Source organism: Urocitellus parryii, chromosome 1 (genome assembly GCF_045843805.1).
Source record: "Urocitellus parryii isolate mUroPar1 chromosome 1, mUroPar1.hap1, whole genome shotgun sequence".
NCBI lineage: Eukaryota > Metazoa > Chordata > Mammalia > Rodentia > Sciuridae > Urocitellus > Urocitellus parryii.
This window is the reverse complement of record NC_135531.1, coordinates 212,253,866-212,279,198: the sequence shown is the minus strand read 5'-3', so window position 1 is coordinate 212,279,198 and position 25,333 is coordinate 212,253,866. Positions and strand designations below refer to the sequence as shown.

The 25,333-nt window shown below is 38.1% G+C and overlaps 1 protein-coding gene across 1 annotated transcript in view; it reads right to left on the bottom strand.

Moving 5' to 3' along the window:
* Positions 1-20,642, bottom strand: part of Upp2 (uridine phosphorylase 2) — a 53,353-nt gene extending 32,711 nt beyond the window's left edge. Inside the window, 4 exon segments of the mRNA XM_026401472.2 lie at positions 5,350-5,514; positions 12,250-12,264; positions 12,266-12,377; positions 20,572-20,642. Of these exon segments, the coding sequence (XP_026257257.2) occupies positions 5,350-5,514; positions 12,250-12,264; positions 12,266-12,377; positions 20,572-20,633 (354 nt within the window). The 5' untranslated portion in view covers positions 20,634-20,642.
* Positions 20,643-25,333: the final 4,691 nt, after the last annotated feature.

Genomic DNA, 25,333 nt, shown 5'->3' with positions numbered 1-25,333 from the left:
TAAAGAAACTATAGAGCTCAATAACACAATGAATAACCTAGACTTAACTGACATTTATAGAATATATCAACCATAATCAAGTGGATACACATTCTTCTCAGCAGCACATGGATCCTTCTCAAAGATAGATCATATATTATGCCATAGGGCAACTCTTAGTAAATATAAAGGGGTGGAGATAATACCATGCATCTTATCTGATCATAATGGAATGAAACTGGAAATCAATGATAAAAGAAGGAAGGAAAAATCCTGCATCACCTGGAAAATGAACAATATGTTACTGAATGATCAATGGAAGACATAAAGGAGGAAATCAAAAAATTCTTAGAGATAAATGAAAATACAGACACAACATATTGGAATCTATGGGACACAATGAAAGCAATTTTAAGAGGGAAATTCATTTCCTGGAGTTCATTCCTCAAAAAAAGAAAAAAACCAACAAATGAACTCACACTTCATCTCAAAACCCTAGAAAAGGAAGAGAAAAACAACAGCAAATGCAGTAGAAGGCAAGAAATAATTAAAATCAGAGTGGAAATCAACGAAATTGAAACCAAAAAAAACATTAAAAATATTGATAAAACTAAAAGTTGGTTCTTCAAAAAAATAAATAAGATCGACAGACTCTTAGCCATGCTAATGAAGAGAAGAAGAGAGAGAACTCAAATTTCTAACTTATGAGTTGAAAAAGGTAATATCACAACAGACACTACAGAAATACAGAAGATAATTAGAAATTATTTTGAAACCCTATATTCCAATAAAATAGAAGATAGTGAAAATATCGATAAATTTCTTAAGTCATATGATTTGCCCAGATTGAGTCAGGAAGATACACACAATTTAAACAGACCAATAACAAAGGAGGAAATAGAAGACACCATCAGAAGACTACCAACCAAGAAAAGCCCTGGGCCGGATGAATATACAGCAGAGTTTTACAAAACCTTCAAAGAAGAATTAATACCAATACTTTTCAAGTTATTTCAAGAAATAGAAAAAGAAGGAGATCTTCCAAATTCATTCTATGAGTCCAACATCACCCTGATCCCGAAACCAGACAAAGACACCTCAAAGGAAGAAAACTACAGACCAATATCTCTAATGAACATAGATGCAAAAATCCTCAATAAAATCCTGGCAAATTGAATACAAAAGCATATCAAAAAAATAGTGCACCATGATCAAGTAGGATTCATCCCTGGGATGCAAGGCTGGTTCAATATATGGAAATCAATAAATGTTATTCACCACATGAATAGACTTAAAGATAAGAACCACATGATCATCTCGATAGATGCAGAAAAAGCATTCAACAAAGTACAACATCCCTTTATGTTCCAAATACTAGAAAAACTAGGGATAACAGGATCTTACCTCAACATCATAAAAGCTATATATGCTAAGCCTCAGGCTAGCATTGTTCTGAATGGAGAAAAACTGAAGGCATTCCCTCTAAAATCTGGAACAAGACAGGGATACCCTCTATCACCACTTCCATTCAATATAGTTCTCGAAACACTGGCCAGAGCAATTAGACAGACGAAAGAAATTAAAGGCATAAAAATAGGAAAAGAAGAACTTAAATTATCACTATTTGCAGATGATATGATATTATAACTAACAGACCCAAAAGGGTCTACAAAGAAACTACTAGAGTTAATAAATGAATTCAGCAAAGTGGCAGGATACAAAATCAACACACATAAATCAAAGGCATTCGTGTATATCAGTGACAAATCTTCTGAAATGGAAATGAGGACAACCACCCCATTCACAATATCCTCAAAAAAAAAAAATACTTGGGAATCAACCTAACAAAAGAGGTTAAAGATTGATATAATAAAAACTACAGAACCCTAAAGAGAGAAATAGAAGAAGACCTTAGAAGATGGAAAAACATACCCTGTTCATGGATAGGAAGAACTAACAGCATCAAAATGGAAATATTACCCAAAGTTCTCTATGGGTTTAATGCAATGCCAGTCAAAATCCCAACGGCATTTCTTGTAGAAATAGATAAAGCAATTGTGAAATTCATATGGAAAAACAAAAGACCCAGAATAGCAAAAGCAATTCTAAGTAGGAAGTGTGAGTCAGGCGGTATAGCGATACCAGATTCCAAACTATACTACAAAGCAATAGTAACAAAAACAGCATGGTACTGGTACCGAAACAGGTGGGTGGACCAATGGTACAGAATTGAGGACACAGACCAATCCACAAAATCACAACTATCTTATATTTGATAAAGGGGCTAAAAGCTTGCAATGGAGGAAGGATAGCATCTTCAACAAATGGTGCTGGGAAAACTGGAAATCCATATGCAACAAAATGAAACTGAATCCCCTTCTCTCGCCATGCACAAAAGTTAACTCAAAATGGATCAAGGAGCTTGATATCAAATCAGAGACTCTGTGCCTGATAGAAGAAAAAGTTGGCTCCGATCTACATATTGTTGGGTTGGGCTCCAAATTCCTTAATAGGACACCCATAGCACAAGAGTTAATAACTAGAATCAACAAATGGGACTTACTCAAACTAAAAAGTTTTTTCTCAGCAAAAGAAACAATAAGAGAGGTAAATAGGGAGCCTACATCATGGGAACAAATTTTTACTCTTCACACTTCAGATAGAGCCCTAATATCCAGAGTATACAAAGAACTCAAAAAATTAGACAATAAGAAAACAAATAACCCAATCAACAAATGGGCCAAAGACCTGAACAGACACTTCTCAGAGGAAGACATACAGTCAATCAACAAGTACATGAAAAAAAGCTCACCATCTCTAGCAGTCAGAGAAATGCAAATCAAAACCACCCTAAGATACCATCTCACTCCAGTAAGATTGGCAGCCATTTTGAAATCAAACAACAACAAGTGCTGGCGAGGATGTGGTGAAAAGGGTACACTTGTACATTGCTGGTGGGACTGTAAATTGGTGTGGCCAATTTGGAAAGCTGTATGGAGATTCCTGGGAAAGCTGGGAATGGAACCACCATTTGACCCAGCTATTGCCCTTCTCGGACTATTCCCTGAAGACCTTAAAAGAGCATGCTACAGAGATACTGCCACATCAATGTTCATAGCAGCACAATTCACAATTGCTAGACTGTGGAACCAACCCAGATGCCCTTCAATAGATTAATGAATAAAAAAAAGTGTCATTTATACACAATGGAGTATTACTCAGCACTAAAAAATGACAAAATCATGGAATTTGCAGGGCAATGGATGGCATTAGAGCAGATTATTCTAAGTTAAGCTAGCCAATCCCTAAAAAACAAATGCCAAATGTTTTCTTTGATATAAAGAGAGCAACTAAGAACAGAGCAGGGAGGAAGAGCAGGAGGAAATGATTAACATTAAACAGAGACATGAGGTGGGAGGGAAAGGGAGAGAAAAGGGAAATCGCATGGAAATGGAAGGAGACCCTCATTGTTATACAAAATTACATATAAGAGGTTGTGAGGGGAATGGGGAAAAAAAACAAGGAGAGAAATAAATTGCAGTAGATGGGGTAGAGAGAGAACATGGGAGGGGAGGGGAGTGGGATAATAGAGGATAGGAAAGGTAGCAGAATACAACAGTCACTAATATGGCATCATGTAAAAATGTGGAGGTGTAACCAATGCGATTCGGCAATCTGTAATTGGGGTAAAAATGGGAGTTCATAACCCACTTGAATCTAACGTATGAAATATGATATGTCAAGAGCTTTGTAATGTTTTGAACAACCAATAAAAAAAAATAAAATTAAAATAACCACAAAAAAAAGATTAACACGTTGGGGGGTTTTGTCACTAATAAATAAATTGTCTAAATATCATCTTCCTCAAAAATAAATTATGAATATAAATCGTTGTTTGATCTATTAGTTTCCTTCTAAATCCAGCACTTAGTAAGTTTATAATTATCACTTATTTTGCAACATGGTGATAAAATGACAAATGTACTTATGTGTTTCTCTTAAAGTTGTTCTCTCTCTCTCTCTCTCTACACACACACACACACACACACACACACACACACACACACACATACACTCCTCAGCAGCTACTGGAAAGGAGGAAATTTCAAAGGGGTCTCTATTGAAAATCCCCTACCTGCCTAGTAAGACTCATTTCTAATTGGCTGACCTTGGTGTGATACATATTTCAGATCTTTTTCTTTGACAGGCAAGCAGAGTTCGTCTCTTGCTATTTTCATGTTTCATTCTGAAGCTTTACTGCCATTTTAAAATAAACCTTACTTTTTTGTCCTTCCCCATTTACTGTACCAGAAAAGAACAGTTTTGATCTAAAAGACCAGCTAAAATTAGCAAGATGAGATTTGCCAAGATTAAAGGATATTTGGCTTTCTTTGAATGCAGATATTCTATGATTGTCTATTGAATGAACAAGTGAATAAATGAATGGATTCTGCCATTTGAGCCTGAAGCAGGTTTCAGGCACTATTGCCTACAGGGAAGATCAACTTGGCTGCCCCTTTCTCATTAAATACTTCTTTGTTACCCCAGACTTCCATTCATGATCACCCACACTGCACCAAAGAGTACTTTGAGTGATAATGGATGTGACTGTCCCCTGGTGCAGACATGTTTACAATTCAGCTCCTTAGAACTGACATACCTCTGCATAACTCTCCCCCTACTCCCTGGACCGCCTTCTTTCTCCTAAGGAGGACTTCAATGTTCAGTTAAGTGATGGACTCAGCTCTATGGGGACAGACTAGTTGAAAAAAGTAGGCTGGGTGCCCATGTAGAGCCACCCACCTAAGTATGGGCCACTTAGGGGAAATGATCTGTGTATCCCCTAAAACTTCAAATCATTCCACTTTCATTTTGTCTTAGGACATTTTGTTTGTCCAGATCTGTTAACATATTCTAAATGAGGGGACAGCATCACAAGAGCTCAGTGGAAATGCAACAGCAGCTTTTCCGCAAGCTTACTATAGCATGAAGCAGCCCTGCTTTAGCAACCCTGAAAATTAGCTCCTATGCACTGAAAACTCAACATTTGCAAAGCTGGAAAAGGAATAGAGGAGAAAAAAAAATCGATGGGGAGGGAAGGGTATTAGTTACAAAATAGAGGAGGTAAATGTGTGCTTTGAGGGGTTTTTCCTCCCTTAACTTCATTAACTAATAATATAATTATAAACTGAAGTGATACTAAATGCTCTGCTCTGCCCTGAGGACTTTTTCCAAGGCAGAAGAGAATGTTATACCTGGACACCTGGCTGATTGTGCAATACTGCAAAGCAGAGGGCAAAGAACTATATTCAGAAAGTTCCTACATTGTTCTCTAGCCTGGGGAGACCTGGTGTCAGGCAGCCACTGCACACTTAGGCTGATGAAGAGCACAGGACCAGTTTTGAACATGCAATATCTGTCTGTTCCAGCGCAGATGTCTTTAACGTCTTCTCCATCTCCCTGCAGTCTGAGCTCCTTGTGCATAAACATTGCAAATGCTCTCATCCTGTTGGGGCTTCCACCAACGCAGACAAACTGTTAATAAAAATAAATACTTGCCATAGTAACTGGGATAAGAACCAGGGGTTCTTTCAACTCTAATGTTTTAAATTTATTGTTTAGTTAATTTACTAAAAAGTATGTGTAGATGTCATGGGTTATGCTTATGAATTAATTTGCGTCATTAACCTGTAAAGAAGGCAATCAGTTGCAAAGTTTTATGTACTAAATTAAAGAAAATTAAAGTAAGTTTTGATATTGTTTAAGGAGGTATTTCCTGGTGTTTTTGTTTAGAGTAACATCAACATGCATGTTAGGTTTATGCAAACATCCTAGTGATGAACATTGGCATGATTTATGCTTATTAGGTAAGTACTGTTGACATGAAATACAAGTAGTAAAAGGGCAAAAAGAGAACTACCAGTTTTACATGTGTTTTCTGATTCCACATCCCCATTCGTAAGCTTTTATTATAAAATATACTATGATAACTTAAAGCTTTAAACAAATCATGTCAAGATTTTTCAACTTCTCATTGAGAAGGAGTTATCATGGAATAAGCTTTCTTATTATAAATTACTGCAGTATCTCATCTGCCCTAGTGATGTGATTCTGTTTTTGTTTTGTTCACTTTTCAGTCTCTCAATTAGGTAGGTGTTGAAACTGAAGGTGTCACATCTAGTAAAATATGCTAACAAAATCATAAGTAGATGCTAATCCATAATGTGGGGAGGGCATGGGTTGAGTGAAAGAACTTTGGATTGGCTAAAGGGGAGGGAGGAGGGAAGTGGGAATGGGGTTAGGAAAGATGGTGGAATGAAACAGACATAATTACCCTAGGTACATGTATGATTGCATAAATGGTGTGACCCTACTTTGTGTACAACCAGAAAGGTGAAAATTTATGCTTCATTTGTGTACAATGGATTGAAGAGCATTCTGCTGTCATGTATAACTGATTGGAACAAATAAATTTTAAAAAATGAAAAAAAAAATAGAACATTATGAGAAAGCACCATCTAGTAATCAGGAAGTGGGCTATCACTAGATATTGAATTTGCCAGCACCTTAATCTTGAATTTTTAGGTTCCAGAGCTGTGCAAAATAAATTTGTTGTTTCTAAGCCAAAAAACAAAAAACAAAAAATAAGAAATCTTCAGTTACTTCTGCAATAACCTGTTAGAAATACTTCAGCCTGAGGGATGGGAGCAGTAGATGCCAGAGAGAGGAGCAGAGTGGCTTGCTGGTGGTATGGATGAACAGCTGGCTGAGTCAGTACCAGGGTCAGCAATAGAGAGGACTGGCAAAAGCAGAGAGCCCATAGAGGGCATCAGGCACACGGTCACCCAGGAACCCTCAGTGATGCAGTGTTGAGAAACTTGAACACAATCAAAGCAACATGGTGGTCAAGGCCTTGCTCTTCAAGGTTAGGTAAACCTGGCTTTGAACCACAGCCCATCATTGATTAAATAATTTGGTCAATGTCACGTATGTATTCTCTCTGCGCTCTAGACCATCATCAAAATAGGAAAAACAGTACCTCTCACAGGGCTTGTCAGGATAAAATGGGATTGCATATGGCAAAGGACACTGTACAAATCCAGGCTCCTTCTCAGTGTTCCACAAATGCTTACTATCGTTTTTTAAAATCATATAATAATTTCCTGGACCTCCTTTTGAGCTTGTTCATTGTTTCTGTATTGCAGAGTTTAGTACAAATGAAGCTGTTTCAAGTTCTCTAGTAAAGAAAAAGCAGTTGGTGATGTCTGACTGATGTGGGCAGCTTTGGTCAGAGGAACTGAAGAAGGGCTGGGGAGATCCATTCCAGGGATAAAGAAGATCTGTCTAATGAAATACCTAACTGAGGTTATGCAGTGGGCACCGCCTGTAGAGACAATTGTCTATAACTATTGGGTGGTCTGATTACATGATGTATTCTGTTTGCATTTAGCAATAATTCCTGGGCCACATATACTCATTTTCAATTACAGGATGTAATTATCCTTTTATTTAAGCCCTCTGCTTCTTATCTATACTTATTGTCTTTTCTGTGGCTTCTCAGTAGTTTTTCAGATGGGGTCTTTAGCTAGTAATGAACTTCAATGGAAGTCAGCCATCAGGACCGTGTAGCAAGAGGATAAAAACCAGTGTTTAAGTTGTTGGGGTTTTTTTCAATTATTATTGATTATTCATGGATTTTGTCCTCTGTTGGTTCTGGGTAGCTAAGACTTGGCTGAAGATCTAAGTATAAGAAGACTCATTAAAATTTTTAAAAAAGAAGAAGATACAGTAGTTTGAAAATAACTTCATTGTGTGGTGCCTGTGAATGTAAATTACAGTTATTCAGATTGACCATAAAACTGAAACAGATGTTAAAATAGCTTGTGGTTTGAGCTCTTCTTTGAACTGTAGATACTGCTGCAATCAACAGGGATTTCTGAATATTTCTGGAGACATAAAGATGATACGAATAGACAGAAGCAGCTTAGCTCTTGAAGCCTTACTCCTAAACCAGACTTACTAAACATTACCTCTAGACACAATTTTCAGACTGTCTGCTTTAATGAGAAGTAAAATGTGGCTGAAGACCACCAACATTGACATCCAGTGATTTATGTTATAAACAAAATGATTTTGTCCCGGTTTTATCAAAGAAGATGGAAATGCATTGCAAATCAGAGGCATTGCAAAAGTATGTCAAGTTCTTTGCCTGATGACTGCCGGGACAAACCCACTTTCAAATATCCCCAGTATCTTAATTTTGTCATGTTGTATCAATCTAGTACATAAATGTAGTTTATATATTCTGTATGTTAACAAAGGGCTATAAAATCCCTTCAAAATGCATATTTCAGAGTCTTATAAAATAAAGATTTCCCACATTACTTGAAATTTCTAGGGATACAGTGAAGGGTGCCAATTAGTGGTTTTATAAAAGACATTTGCAAAGACATTATAAAATATATATTTGGATGTTGAGTTTGAAAAATAACTTCTAAGTTCCCCCCATCACATTTTTCAATGGTTTGATTATTTCCAGTGAATATGGTAGAAACTAAAAGAGCTATCACCAAAACTGTTTTCCTTCCATCCTGGACACACATTGGATTTTAACTTCTTAGGCTCTTTTCCAATTAGAAGCTGCCTGAGTTCCAGGCACTAGGATATGAATAGAAGTGATAAGTGTCACTTCCAGCTCCAGCCCATAGAAATCCTACAGGTGATGCTACACATCACCTCCTGACATCTGCCTGATGGGAGGTGACACCCAAGGAGGCTGCAAGCCACTCCTTGAAGATGACAGAGCAACAGATGGGGGGAGGAGCCTGGGTCCCAGAATCACTAGTTTGAGGAAGGCCATCCAACAACCAGGAGCACCATAATCTGGGTGAGAAGTAAGCTTAATTGTGCCAGGTGAGATTGTGGACTATCAAACCGGCAAACCTTCAGAAAAGAAAAGAAAGTGGGGTGCGGTGGTGCACACCTATAATCCCAGTGGCTCAGGAGGCTGAGGCAGGAGGATCTCAAGTTCAAAGCTAGCCTCAGCAAAAGCAAGGTGCTAAGTAACTCAGAGAGACCCTGTCTCTAAATAAAATACAAAATAGGGCTGGGGATGTGGCCCAGTGGTTGAGTGCTCCTGAGTTCAATCCCTGGTACCAAAAAAATATATATCTATATATCTATATACTCTCTCTCTCTGTCTGTCTCTCTCTCTCTCTCTCTCTCCATATATATATATATATATATATATAATATATTATATATAAAATATATATATAAAATATTATATATATATATATATATATATATATATATATATAGAGAGAGAGAGAGAGAGAGAGAGAGTGAGGTTAGGAAAGAAGTAGGTAGGGTGATTGTCAGAGTCTTTTGTTTAAACTTTACATACCCAGAGTTCTCCTTTCCTTTAAAGACAATGTTATTAATAATTATTGTCATCTTTGTGAGGACAAGGCTGAGTTTCCAGGTACTGATGGATTATTCTCAGCCAAGATTGCTTCCTTGGGACCTAAGAGAGTCAAGAAATTGAACTCAGGATGTCCTCATTTAAAGATAAGAATGTAGCTGGTAGAAGGCAAGTTCCTGAGAAAAGCATCTCTGGAAATAAATCAGACTTCACCTGCTGCTTCTCAAAATTCTGGCTTCAGTTAAATAGCAAGTTTTGATCATTAGAACTGTTTCCTGCTCCTCAATCTCCCCCAAACACACATGCATACACACACACACACACACACACACACACACACACACACTCGTAAGCACATGCATGCCTCCTATCCGTTAAAATGGCCCAATGGGTAGAGTTGCCCTCACTAGGGACAAACCAGATTTTGAAAAGAGCATGTATTTTATCCAAAAGAGCATCTATAGAAGGTTCGTCAATCAGGTGGATGGAGAGATGTAAGGTTGGATGGTAGTTCTGACAGTGTGAGAATAGGTACTGATGAGAACCCAGTCAGCTACTGAGCTGGAGAAGGGAAGGCCTGATGCCTGGGATTGTGACAGAGATGAGACTTCTTTTGCCTGTCTGAGCACATGCATGTGAATGTGTGGTAGTCTCCTTATTTTCATGTCTAAAATAAGACTGTGTCTCCCACTGATTTTCTAGAAACTAACAGAATAGTGCTTTAAAAAATATGGGAAGAACGATTCCTTTTTTATGAGAGAAACCTAGGATTTAATCCAGCTCTTTCACTCACCAGCTGTGCTGTGCCTATTACAGACAGATCAATATAATTAGGAATAACACTACAAAGATGCTTGGGCCCCAGTTTCCTCATCTGTAAGATGGAAACTATAATTACCTTGGTTGCTGTGAGCATTGGATGGCATACCATTTGTATATCTGTGCAGAGTTGGAGACACAGAAATTCACTCCATAAGCGATAGAGCAGAGATGGAACCTGTGTGTGTACATATAGATCATTCTGTCTCAAAAACATACCCTAAGTCTCTTGAGTTTGCTAAATAGATGTGTGCCTTAGTTTATTAATTATGATGAGCTTTCTATTCATCAGTCATCCCTCGATAAGCACCTGGGACAACAATTGTGAAGCACAGACCTTAAACCTAACATTTAAATTCAGGTGAAATCCAGCTATGGAGAACCAAGGGCAGCCTCCATCAGTGACTCTTAAAGCATGAACATCAGAAACAACCATAGGGAAAGAGGGTACATTGAAAAGATGAAGCAGAAGATGAACAGAGGCCATGCAAAGGCTAGGAACAGCATTCTAAAGAGGAATGGAGAAAGGGAGGGTCAAGTCCCTACCAATAAATCAACGCACAAGCTCACATCTTGCTCCCTAGCAGAAATGAAGGGAGGAAGCTACTTAGCACCTTCTGATAACAAGCATAGTAATTCTGGGCCTTCCCTTCTTTTATTCTTTCCTTCCTTCACAGTTTTCCTTCCCGCCTCCTCCTCCTCTGTTTCTTCTGCTACCCAACCTCCTCCTCCTCTTACTCTCCTTCCTCCAGATCCAGTGAATGGACTTCTCTGACTTACTGTAACTTAAGAAATCCTCCTGGTGTGATGAGCAAGAACCCCAAAAGCAGGACCTAGAAGAAGCTGGTCCATAGTCTAACTTTAACCTCCTCTGAACCCTCTGCACTCAATTACTTTGTTCTATAAAGCTAGTTAGTAACTGCAAACCCTGTCTCAAAGAGCTAATGTGAAGATTTAGTAAGACAGAGGATGTGAAAACTCTTATTTTTATTGCTCTAACTTCTAAAAGAGTGGAAAACAAATCAGATGACAGCTACAAAATTCTCTGCTGGTGGACCATTAAATGTTCTTTTAAAGTTGATTCCCTTAGACCATTGTTGTGACTCATTCTAAACAATCTTAAGTGTGAAAAATTCTTAGGAACAAAAATATCCATTTGGATCCTTTTTATAATGGAACATAACATAGAAGTTGGTAATAAGTTATGTAATTTGTGGCACAGCCACTTCACCTCCATGAACAACGTGTTTCAAAGAAAATGTAATAAAGGAAAACATTAATGACAAAATTAAATGAAAATTGTAGGATGCGAGGTTATGTCATTACAACTATTTTAAAGTATACTCATTAAAAAGCATTGGAAGAAAAGAAAATGGGTTGGTGGTTTCTGTGTTGAGGTAGTAGGACTATGAATAGTTTTTTTAAAAATCATTTTTTTACGCTTTCCAATTTAAAATAATAAACATGAATTGCTTTATAATTAAAATGTACATAAGGTAAAACAAATACTTCAGAAATATAATTTTTCTGGCAGTAGTATAAGAAAAATTTTATTATGAAATAATAAAAATCTTAATATAAAATATTGAGTGATGATTATTTTCATGAAGTGGAGTAATACAGTACTGTTAGTTTTTGTGAGTTCCTTTTCAATTTAATAAAATGAGAATTAGTGAGGTTCACCAATAAATGTAGACATTAAGAAGTGAACTGACTCCTTTCAAACATAATGAATTCTAAACACCCAACAGTATTATCAATAAAATTGTATTTATCTCCAGAGACCAGAGCAGCCAAATAGTCATGTTTTCATTAAATTGGGTTTGAAAATCTTTATGTCTTATTGTGGTGTAAATTATTATTTATGATGTTCACATCTGAACTGTTTTAGAGAATCAGTGCAGATTTGGTTCCTATTGGGACCTCTGACATTTCTCTAGCCAAGGGGATAAAGTTTATTTTGGTAAAGCAACAAAAATTAGCAGAGGAAACTCAATCATTTTTTCTGGAATTAGAAATGTGTTTACCTTTACATCCCCCACACATTGCTGGTAGATTGTGTGTTTTTGTTCCTAAATCCAGGTGATAGTGAATGTCTTCATCCGTAGAATCCAGGTAAGGATTCTTAAAGGTTTAAGGATTCTTCAACCTTTTTCTGTAAGAAAAAAAAAAACCACATATATACAAAGAGGATGTAAAACAAATTGGTGAGAAAAAGCACACAAAGAAAGAAGGATCTCAGACTATATCTAAGATTGCCGCTAGCCCAAATGCTGGACCCAGACTTTCTTTTATAATAAAATGTGGTATAATAATAGTAATAACAATGGCTAGTATTTGCCTTACACTTACTATGTTCCAGGCATAGAACTAAGTGTTAAAATTGTACAATGGCATGAAGACTGCCTATAACAGATGAGTTAACTCATTTAATCCTATAACTACTCGGTAGGTAAGTGAATTAGTAATTAGATTTACAAATGAAGAAGCCAAGACTTACAGATGATGAGATAATTGTGGAAGTTGACACACCCGGTGGATTATAAAACAATCATCCCTGATCCATTCACTCTGACCCTCTAGGTCTTCTTTCTCTCTGGGGGATATGTCACATAAGCTACTGGGCTCTGGAATCAGATTGCCTGGGTCCCAGTACCAGCTCCATCTTGAACATACTAATTGTGTAAACTTGGGTAAGTTATCTTTGTCCTTTCATTATCTCATCCATGAAATGGGTAGTGAAAATTACTGCTTTGTAAGCTTAATGTGAGCCCTGAATTAAATATTTGCAACACAGCTGATAGGCATAAACATAGCTCTCAGTGTTAAACCTCTCACCTTGAGAACCTAAAAGGTAGCAGCTTTAGTGAGAACTATCAGGAAAAAAATGTAGCAAAGAATGCTATGCATTTGTCAAACCTCAATTCTTTTTCCTTTTGGAAACAGAAAATTAGATTATATTCTCAGTTTCCTTCTCAGTAAGATAAGTCACCAGACTGTTCTGACCTAGGAAATGTGTGTGGATGTGACTTCCCTATTTCCAGGCCTGGCTCAGGTGGAAATCATGGGTCTCTCAATGGCCATGTGGAATAGACACCCCTCTTTACCCCATTAACCTGTTTCATTTTCATTTTATTTATTCATTGGTGCTGGGTTATTGAACCCAGGGCCTTGGGCATGCCGGGCAAGGTCCCTACCACTGAGCTACAGCCCCAGTTGCTACTCCATCAACTTGTTCTGGATTAAGAAAGAAGCTACTGATCTCCAAGCAGCATTAAGCTACCTGACCCATGAGAGGTTATTAATTTGGGTCAATGTATTTTGCCCATTAGACAATTGAGAGAAATAAATGTAGTAGGACGATGGGTGGAAGCAGAAATGAATAGGCTCTTGGAGAGACTGAACACGGATGTAAAAGAAAGAATGCCTAGGCACATAACTCTGGAAAAATAGGACTTAGAGCTGTCTGAGAAAAGAATGTTCAGGATAAGCATGCAGGAGAAGAAGTGTGGCTAAAGTGCTTGAAAAAATAGGATTGAAAAAGTGAAATACTGAGTTTTAAACCCCAAAAGAATATAAACCTATTGTAAGAAGGTAAATGAAACTTTAAAACAAAAGGTAAGACAAGAAGAACATTTCAATGTAGAAATTCAATTTGTCCAGTAGCATTTTCCCAAAAAAGAGTATGGGAGAGGGCATAAAAGAGCCATTGGGAAGGCAAGCTTACCATAAAAGAAGGACCATTGCAGGAAGGACCGGTACTGGAGGGCCTGGTGTCCACCAATCATTTCACTACTGCGCGTGGCTCAGTGGCTACTTATTCACTCCCACTACTCCTAGTGTGACACTCCAGCCTCAGCTTTGCCTACACCATCCTTCCTAGCCAGCTGTCGCTGCCAGGCCCCTGCTTCTTCCCTGTGCATGATTATTACCCCATTCCACATAGACCAGCAACCTATGCTCCCATGGCCACCTTTCTATCTTCCCTGATGAGGGCTGATCCTTACTGCTATGTCTCTAACCTCTGCACCCTTCTCAACTCTCCATGGAGAGTTTGTGTATGTCTGGGTCTGAGTATATTTAGTTATGTAAGCTATGAATCTCGTAGCCTATTTCAGCTCCACACACCAGTACTTCTAAAAATTTAGCGTGCCTAAAAATCGCCTCTTTCAGAAATTCATGGCAGTATGTTTGAGATGTATGCATCATTTCTAACAAGCTCCTTATTGGCACTTGTGTTCCTGGTCTGAAGGACACACCCTGAATATCACTGTCATTGAGAACCCCACTGACCATGCTGAGGACATCCATTCCTTTCCAACCAACGCCATCCTCAGGCCAGGTCCCCAACACAAAAGTCCTTCCCCTATCACACGAATCCTTCATCTCTTGTTTGGTAAAAAACACAGAATGCCAGACAGTAGCTGCTGCTATGGGAAGAACCTTCATTCAGTCTAATTCATACTTACAAAGCACACTCTTCACAGTCTTTGGTTATTTGGGTAATAATTACATACCACTCTAATTATTCGTGATAAATTATCTACCTCATATCAAGACATTTTTGCCAAGAATTAACTGAGACTTCTCTGGTTTTCCCTCCCATTTCTCTCCAAATACTTTAAAATACCTTAACAAGTCTTACAACTTTACACACCTCCAGTGACTCTTAGCCTGATTGTACATTAAAAGCACCAATGAGATTTTTTAAAAATCACTGCTCACAAGGTGAAATTAATTTAGATGATCTGAAAGTAATTTTAAGTCTTGCCATATGATGGGATGTAGACTCATCTTGTAAGTCTTGCTTCCTGAAACATCCTATTCCCTTCCCTTACATTTTTCACTTATCAAAATACTAATCAGGGGCTGGGGTTGTGGCTCAGCTGTTGAGCACTCACCTTGCATGTGCGAGACCCAGGGTTCCATCCTCAGTACCACATAAAACTAAATAAGTGAAATAAAGGTATTGTGTCCAACTACAACTAAAAAATAAATATTTTTAAAAATACTAATAATTCTTCAAACTCAAATTGAAATATCATTTTTTCCATGAAGGCTTTTCCAAGTATCTTCTCTCCCCAATCAACGGTATTTTATTCCCTTGCTGTGCTACTAAGGCTTTTGCTTATTCTAATGCTGTTAGATGACATTTCATGTTGTAATAGTTAATTTTTTATTTTCCCAGAAAGATTCTAAATTCCTTGATACAAGTGGTCTTATATGTCTTTCTTTAACCCCAAGTCTTAACAAATCCTATTTATTAATTTAAATTTGACTGTTCAGGAAGTGAAACAAAATACTATTAATTTTATCCTCAAAAAGTTAGAAGTAACAGATTCCTAAGTAGTTAGTGGGTCATTCCTTGTTTGAAAAATGAAGTATTCCAGGATATTGCTATACTACTTCAGGACAAGCCTGGAATCTCAAAGCAGGACACCTCTTTTCTTCTCTTTTGAAAGGCAAGAGAACATTTGCACAGTCCCTCCTCATGCTAAGTGTGTTCTACAAAGCAGCAGGGACATCATGGCCTAGGAGCTTGTGAGAAATGTAAAAGCTCAGATTCCACCCTAGACCTACTCAATCAAAATCTGCATTTTAACAAACTCTAGTTATTCACATGCACATTAAAACTTGAGAAACTCTGCCATCCACTTCCTCTTCCAAATTCCACTACACTTTCTATTTCACTCCGCCAAAACTATTTTCATGATCTAGAGATTTTCTTTTGGATTCCCAAATGAATCTACAAATCATTACTTGCATTCATCTACCCTAGTGCTTCTAAATTCTAGCTACTTATCAGAATCACTGGGGCAACTTCAAGGCATACTGACATCTGAACACCATCTCTAGAATCTTTGACTCAGTTGATCAAAGAGAACTGGGCTTTTGTGTTTTAAAAGATACATGACCTACTCCATATTTCCTTCTTCAAGAAGAAATTCTTAAACAAGCATAGTCACTAATGATATTCTCTTATACTAAGTATAATGCTATTGATCATTCATTTAGATATTCTTTTAATTTCTTTGATGATTGGTCCCAACATCTAACTGTAAGAAAAGAACCAAATGAAGGAAATAGAAAGGGAAGGCAGCTCAACAGTAACACAGGTTTATTTGGGACAAACCCATTGGGGGGGGCAGTGGAGACTGAGACCCCTCCTTCACTTAAAGCCTGGAGTAGATAGAGGGCAAAGAGGAAGGGGAGAATTTTTTGCATTACTAGGAGATTGTTAGGGAAGGGTCCTTGTGGTGTCACCTTCATAAGGAACCAGGTATTTTTCAGAATTTCTGTCCCCAGATAACAATTTCCTTTCTTATGATTTTGTTTGGGGTTTAGGTCAGGCTGAGTCAGAGGACCCTTGTTCCAAGATGGAGAATATGTTTCAAAATGGTGTTGCTTACGTCAAGTTCTTCCTAACAGTAATAACTCCTCAATCAAAAAATTTGGTGGCAGGTGAGGCAAGGGTGGGGGAGTCCTATGGAAGATTTTTTGTTGTTGTTGTTATTGTTCCATTTGCTCATGGAAAAGCACTTCTAAGACGATCAATCACTCTATCAGCAAAAAAGGGAAAGTCTTGTTGACTATTTGGTGTCTTCTGATTACAGGTGAATTTTAGGATACTTGGTTATATTTCAGTGAAAAATGACATTGAAATTTTGATAGGAATCACACTGAATCTGTAGATCACTTTGGGTAGTATGGACATTTCAACAATATTAATTCTTCCAACCCACAAACATGGAATATCTTCCATGGATTTGTGTCTTCTTCAATTTCTTTCTTTGATATTGTTTTCAGCGTACAGGTCTTTCACATCCCTGGTTAAATTTATTCCTCATTATTTTGTTTGTTTTGATCGAATCATAAATAGGATAATTTTCCTCTATTTTTTTTTCAGATAGGTCTTTAAGTGTGTAGAAACACTTATGATTTTGTTAGGTAGCCAGTCAGCCATGAAGGGGTGAGCAAGGAAAGGATAGTGGAGGACTGAAAACCACAGGGAGCCTATCTAACGGAAATCACCTAGAAGATGGAGGTTTGCTATGTTAAAGCCTCCCCAGCCATAATCACATCCTCCTGAGAAAAACTACTGTTTCAAGATGATGTCACACCTTATAGGTAGCATGAACAATCTCCAATCATCCTGGCCACTAAAACATCAACACCCTCACAAGAAAGCTTGCTGAGAGCTACTCAAACAAGTTAAGGGAGCAGAATATTGAGGCAAAACTAAGGGGACTCAATTTCCTAAAAATTCCTAACTCTGAGCAGCAAACCATCCTCTCTTGGAGGTGATCCACATAGTTTCAGTACTATCAGTTAAAAGTCAAGAGGTGGACCCTAGGTGAGACTCTGGAAATTTTTCTGGGACCCCCAATAAAACTAGACATCAGGAGATATTTACCAAAGAGATACAAATGGCCAATAGGTACATTGAAAAATGGTTAACAAACCACTAATCATCGGGGAAATACAAAGTCAAGTCACAACAAGATATTGCTTCACACCTGTTAGAATTCTGGCTATCTTCCCAAAGAGCAAAGATAACAAGTGTTGGAAAGGATGTGGAGGAAAGGGTACCCTGACACGCTGTTGGTGGGAACGTAAATTAGTATAGTCATTGTGGAAAACGGTATGGGAGGGGTGCCTCAAAAAAATAAAAATAGAACTACCATATGATCCAGCAATCATACTACTGAGTGTATGTCTAAAGGAAATGAATTTAATATATCAAAGAGATATCTGTACACTCATATTTATTTCAGCATTATTCACAACCACCAAATTAGAGAATCTTCCTAAGTGTTCTTTGGTGGATGCATGGATAAAGAAAATATAGTATGTACACACAGACCCACAAAGACTAGTCAGCCTTTAAGAAGAAGGGAATTCTGTCATTAGTGACAACATGAATGGAAACGGAGGACAGACACGGGAAAAAAATACTATCTGGTCTCTCTTACATGTGGAATCTAAAAATTTTTAACTCATAGAAATAGAGAGGAAAACGATGGTTACCAGAGACTGGAGGGTAGGGAGAAGGATGATAAAAGACAAAATATTGATCCATGGGAACAAAGTTTCAGAATGGTATAATAAGTTTTAGTAATCTACTGCACTGCATGGTAATCAGAGTTCATAATAATGTATATATTAAAATTGCTTTTAAAATAGATTTTTAGCATTCTCACTGCAAAGTTGGTGAGGTGATGAATATGTTAACTAGCTTGAGTTTTTCTACAATATATAGATCAAAACTCTATGGGGCTGGGGTTGTGGTTCAGTGGTGTGCTTGCCTAGCATGTGTGAGGCACTGGGTTCGATCCTCAGCACCAGATAAAACATAAATAAAATAAAGGCAGTCTGTCCATCTACAGCTACAAAAAAAAATCTTTTTAAACTTCACATTATACTCCATAACTTTATACAATTATTATTTGTTTGTTAATTAAAAATAAATTTTAAAACATTTTTAAAAGAAAGAGTTGTTTGGGATTTCATGTCAAATTCAACCCAGTATGAATCTGGCTTTTGCAATATATAATTTAGAATATATTTTAGAATATAATTGTTACTAAGTACACTTACATGTACTATTTCCTCTTCAATTTTTTTCCTTTCTTTTCTTTTCTTATTTTTGGTTGTTGTTGTTATAACACATGAAACTAGCAAACCATGGCAAGTACACAGCATGGTCAGTATTAAATATTGTTCACCAAAGAAAACTGCTAGCTGGGAAGAAATTTTCCATTTTCTGTTACCTTCATCTTCCTAATTTTTCCTTTTCTCTCTCTCCGTGGCTTCCCTGAGGAAACAAAGATGGCAGGAGGAGCTGTTTGGGCTAAGTAAGTAGATTGTTTTCTGAAATGCCGACATGATGGCAAAACATTGCACACAACTCTCAGCAAATCAGAGGGAACTTGCAAAAATTCCTTAAGCCTCATGAAGATTAATGCTCTATTATGTTCTGTTAACCTGGGGCAGAAATTGGCGCTAAATTTGCAGGCAGCTTTGGCAGATTTATGTCTACCCTTCAGATGAATAACATCCATGGTATTTTAGAGGTGAATTCTATGTAAAGTCCATCACAAAGCACATGAAATCACTTCATAATGTGCTGCCACACAGTTAAATCACCCTTAGGCACAGGGAGGCCCCTTTAATTATATTTCAGATCCAGCGCATGGTCCTGGAATTAAAGGCTGAACTCTGTAGTGAATTCTAGGCAGAACTTAGAATTCGTTCACTCCTGAATATTTTCTGTAACTTCTTCCTCCCCACTTTCTCTTTCCTTTTCTCCCCACTCCCCGCCCTTCTCTCTTTTTTTATGTATACCTAGTTTATTCTGGTATTCATAAGGATATGGCTTTTGCACGAGTAAGAAAAACATTAGAATGAAAATTTCAGGTAAAAGAGAAGACACGATGATTTAGAATTACCTTCTAATATTCATACGTGAGCTGGGCCCTGTGCCATAAGCCTATAATCCTAGCAAGTCAGATGGCTGAGAAAGGAGGATCACAAGTGAGAAGCCCCAAGCAACCTGCCTCAAAAAATAGAAAGGGCTGGGGATGTAGCTCACTGGTAAAACACCTCAGGTTCAATCAAAGCATCATCAGTCCATGAATCATATGTGGACATATGTGGAATACCCCAAATCTTGGCAACAGGAGGAAGCATCTACTCTTCCTACCACTGTGATGGGCTGAGGTTATAGAATCTGTCTATGGAGTAGGAGTGAGAAAGTTATTGCAAAAGTTTAATTTGATTAGCAGTTCTTGCTCTCCCTCCAAAATGCCTCCTTTAAGTGTCTTCGTGAGTCTTAGAAACATAACTGCAGTATCCCCAAGTCAAAGCCACTGCCTGGTTTCAAAACCAAGGTGCCCCATGGGAAAGTTTTTGAGCGCAGTAACTGCCTATGACAGCATGTACTTATATTTCTCATTTATGGCCTGCATTTCTCTGTCCATCTAGACCTAAATTTTCCAAGGCAACTTTTCGAATTCTGTTGTTTTGCATCCTCCTCCTAGCATTTCTCACTGTCACCCCACTTCTTAATGAACCAGTGCTCCCTCCTCCCAACCAAGAACCAAGGAATGAAAATGTCACTGTGAGGAACATTTACATGGTTTTTATTTAGATTTGTATTATGAGCTGTATTCCAACTATATATTGCCTAAACTTAAGAAATGAATATAAATATATATTTATATAATTTACATAATTATATATTTATAATTATATAATTATAATTTGTATAATTCATCATCTGAGCGTTTAATATAAAATGCAAGGAATATCCCTCTGATCAAAATAAGTAGAAAATAAAAATTACTTACCCATTATATGTATTCCTGTCAGGTCCCATGGATCGATTGGAAGCAGGTAAAATGGAAGCCATACTTTGTATTATATGGATATCAGGAAAGAGAAAGAGTGTGATTTGCTTTTAAATTATAGGTCTAATGATAATTATTCAGCTCCAAGTAAGGATAAGGTCGTTCCTTAAAACTTATGTTTCTTCTGAAATTGTTGATGAGTTCTTCCCTTAGAATTTTACTCTCTTACTAATTAAAAAATAACCTCCCTAACACAGCCTTTTATACTATAGTCCAGTTCTATATCACTTGCCCAAGAAGATAGGCTCCCTTTGAAGGTTTAGCATCCTATCTTTTTGGTTAGTTTGTTAACGATTGACCAGAGCACCTTTCCATTACATCTGACCTTGATCTCTACACCGGTCTGGGATAGTACACAGACTTATTTACTTTGAGATAACTGTATATAGATACAAGTCCTCTTTCAGTTTTCATGAAAGTCCCACCACATTATCTTTAAAATGTGTCCAGTAGACGTGAGAACCTTCAGTTCTCAAGCATTTCATTTTCCCCTCCCCGTCCCACCCCTTGCCAAGGTGTTTTCATTCTTGGTGATCACAGGGAAAACATTCAAGGTCAGGACCTCAGAATCTCCCTTTATCTGAACTTTGCCCATTCAAGTTCACACAGAAGTTCTGATAATTAAACAAAACTTGCTTCTCAGTTCCTCCTCACTTAGTTAAATCCTAGGTTGTCTCTAAAATCCACTGAACCAGCTCTCTGACAATCCAGGCAAATAAATTATAGCCTAATAGTTTCAGAAAAGAGAGTCTCTGTTAAGAAACCTATGAATTCACGACCTCTGTTGATGCTTCTCGCTTTTCCTTGGGATGAGGGAATCTGGAAGGCTGTAGAAGAACTTCATCCTGATGTTTTTTTCTCTCTTGGCTCCCATGGTTGTCAGCTCAAGTTCTATGCTGGTGAGAGCTTCAAGAACACTGGTCTCTTGGCTTTCAAACAAATCAAAACCTAAAATGTTTATAAATGCCAAATAGCAGTAGGTATGAGGCATTTCATAATATGCCTGGATTTCTCTTGAAGAATGCCCACAGCAGCCCGGAGCCGAATGCTTGTACCCTAACTGGGATCTCCAGTTATATGTTGCTCCACTTCCTGATAACAATCCTTCTTAGCAAACTCCTCCAGTTCTGTGGTGGCCTATTTCAGTCCATCTTGGCTAGCCAACAAAGTTTTCAGAATGGGAAGGAAAGAGAATAGAGAAGTCTATATTGGGGAATAATGAATGTAGCCTAAATCTTGCCACTGCCATTACCAAATAGACATTTTTTAACTTTGCCCTGGATATCCAAAAGTCCCTAAGGAAACCTATCTTGGAAAAGGAAATGACAAATACAATGGAAATGAAGCCTGAACATGTATCTTGCCTTTGTAGCCTGGACAGTTTATTCCTTTTTGTCATTTATAATAATACCTGTCTCTTACTTCAGGATCACCTCGAGCTGGTCTACCTCCTGCTCTTTCCCAACAATCGCTGGCAATTTTGAGTCTTGTGCCCACTGACTACCACTGGGACCTGTACACTTTCATTTGTATTCCAGGCTACATCTCTGCAGTTATTTTTAGGGCAATGAGGAAGACCACCAAATTCCAATTTGGCATTTTGCCTCTGCCTCTGACAGGTGAAAACGTTAGATAATTAGGTAAGTGTTAAGTAATTAATTACCCCAGTGAACTAATTAGACTAATTAACATGTCTGTTTCCAGTGCAGATTCTGTCGGCCGATAACCTTGGTCACTGACAGTGCCAAGTAATGCTATATCTAAGATGTGTTGACTGACCTGGGCCTGAAAGTGGTCATCATTTAAAAGACGTTCACAACAGTCTTGCAAAATCTATAAAAATAGAGTATGAATGTCTTCTGACTCTAAAAGTATTCTCTTTAACCTTCTCACCTTTCTTTTCTTTTTCTTTCTTTCTTTTTTTAGTTAGGGTCTAAATTGCTGAGGCTAAATTTGCAGTCTCCTCCTGCCTTATCCTTTGGCTGAGATTATAGGGGCATGCCACTTCACCCAGCTCAGTTCCCAATCTTCTGAAGAGTCAATCTTACTCTTGTAGCATTTTGTTTCTTGACAATTTTTTTTAATTGACTCTATTGCAAAAGGCCTGTCACCCTAATGGGAATGGTGAAAGATTTTATTTTCAGAAAGAATGCACAGAAGAGTGCACAGGACCAATGCAGGTCCAGCCTCTGGGTATTTTGCAAACAAACAGCCTTATGCCAGCAGAGGCCCATGACTCCAAATAGCCCTGTGACCAGAAGGGTCCTGCATCAGCCCCATGTGACCCATGCTGATTCACATCTGGCCTGTGATGAGACACTTCACTTACCACCTCCATCCACAGTGCCGGCATGTTCATATTCTTGCTCCATGACAATTTTCTATCTGACTTAGTTCCACCTCTGACTCTCTGATGTTGGAGTCCTGGTGTGCTAGGTCTGTCCCCAGGTGGCATGATTTCTGCTGAGCCTGCGAGACTTGCATGTGTGGACTTAGAACTGTACTTAACCCCTAAAAAAATGATCCTACTACTCTAGGGAGGGACAGAACTAGGAATTTGAACCTCCCAGAATATTAATGTAAGGGCCTGGGCATCTGCCATGTGACAAACTGTGCCAATCCTGGGATAAGAAGAGGTGGGTTGTGTCTACTCTAAAGGAATTTACATTCTATTAAGGAAGAAAGATGAGCAGTAAAGAATATAGCAGGCACAGTGAACTCTCAGAGCCACCAAAGCAAGACTGGGGATTCAGGAGGCTTCTGGGAAGGTGTGACACCTGGGGTGTATCTTGAGGAAAGATGTAAACTGTTGCTCATAAGGCTGGGACATATATGGGAGACCCATGCTCCTGGCCCAGGGAACAATGTGTAAAATACAGAGTTGACAGAAATCATTGCATTTAGAAAATGATTAGTAGCTCAGTATGGTTTATGTTCCCAAGTATTTGTACCAGAATATCTCAGATGGAACCTTGGTGGCTTTCAGATTTTGAGATTTCTAGAATTAAAATAAAAGTTTAAAAAGGCCCAATAAAGATTCTACTAATTACTATATATTTTAAAATTTTACATTTAATGAATAGATATGTCAACTCTTTTTAATAATGTAGTTTGATCATGCTACTGATGAGACATTGCTGAGCTTATCTTTTAAATCCTTCATTCATCATACACAGTAAGTTGTTAATGGAACACAAGTTTAAAGGTGGCTTAATGATTCCCACTTCATTTAGCCCACTCAGTGAATGTACACACTTAAGCATATAAAGTCTAGTTCCAGGCTAAATGTCAATCATCCTCTTCTTCAGCCCACAGGGACAGGCTTGTCTCCTGGAAACTAGGACTTGGGGATATTTCTCTTTCTCCCAGACCAACATGTTCTTCCCTGGGACCAGAGTCTCAACTCTTGGGACATCTCTCCATAAGGCTCCCAGCAAAGATTGTACTGATTCACCTGAGGATGCAGCAAGCATCCCTACTCCAACCTCAAAACCCATGGGAAGCAAAGTAGCAATGCACTCTAGGTCTTTCAGGATGGATGGAGAAACAAAGGGTCCTACCCCTTCCACAGCAGAGTCCCCTGATTTACCATTTCACCCGTGGTACTATGAAAAACAGCTCTAAAAATGTCTTAGGCTATCCATTCTGACATTATGCAGTTTATTTATGATTTCATTTATTCATCCAATAAATATTACCTGATCATACACTATACTCCAGGAAGTATAAGAAATGCTAGGGATAAAGGCATAAATAAGACAGTTTTCACTTCTCTGGTTTCTTCTCCAACGCATTGGTGTTCCTTGAACAGAGAAGATACAAGTTGCCACACCTCCCACACTGACCTTCCAGTTGAAACCAATGCATTAGGCATGTCTTCAGTACTCTCTTCTTCATGTCAAATAACTAAAACTTTTCTCTTTCCTTAAGTGTTTGTTTTCTGATATACAGATTGAAACTGCCTCAAATCCTTTATGGAAGAGGAGAACTACTAAAAAATACACAATTCTTTCCTTTATGGTGCAGACATGTTTCAATTTGACATTATTACACACAAGTGTAAAGAAAATGTATCTCATTTTCTATTATTTATTTAATCTTTCTCACTATTGGATGTCGAGGCAGAGGGTGGTAGCTTTAAATTTTCTAATTCATAGCATCTTTTTACTTGATTGAATAGTCTCACTAGACCACTCATTTTCTTTTAGACACATGCTCAGTCTATCCAATTTCCTATTTCAGTCCACTACTCCTCTCTGAGTGACATGTACTGAATGGGGTGGGAAAAGAGGACTTACTTGATTTCTTGGTAATGACAAAGAGGAGGGCTTCTGAGTCCTTGAGTCCTTGAACTCAGTTCCTTTGCCATCCTTTGGCTCTGTTGTGAGGCAGCAGCTGAGGAATCGTCCACTGTATTTTGTGAGTGGTTTGTGGCTCTCTGGGCATGGTTTATGGGTTTCTGAATGGCCCCTCTGAGAAGTAGTTAGACCCATCTAGTCTTAATGGAGCATGATGCTGGCACTCCCTCCTCACAGCCACCATGCTGGATGTGGGCCAGAGGTGAACATGGAGATCTCTTAGAAATTCAGCCTCTCCTGGGCTGCATGGAATGCTACAGCCACTAGCTCCTGTGTTCTCATCTAAACCACTCCCTTGAATTCACCTCCCAAGACGGATGGTGACCAAAGCCTTGGCTTACTTC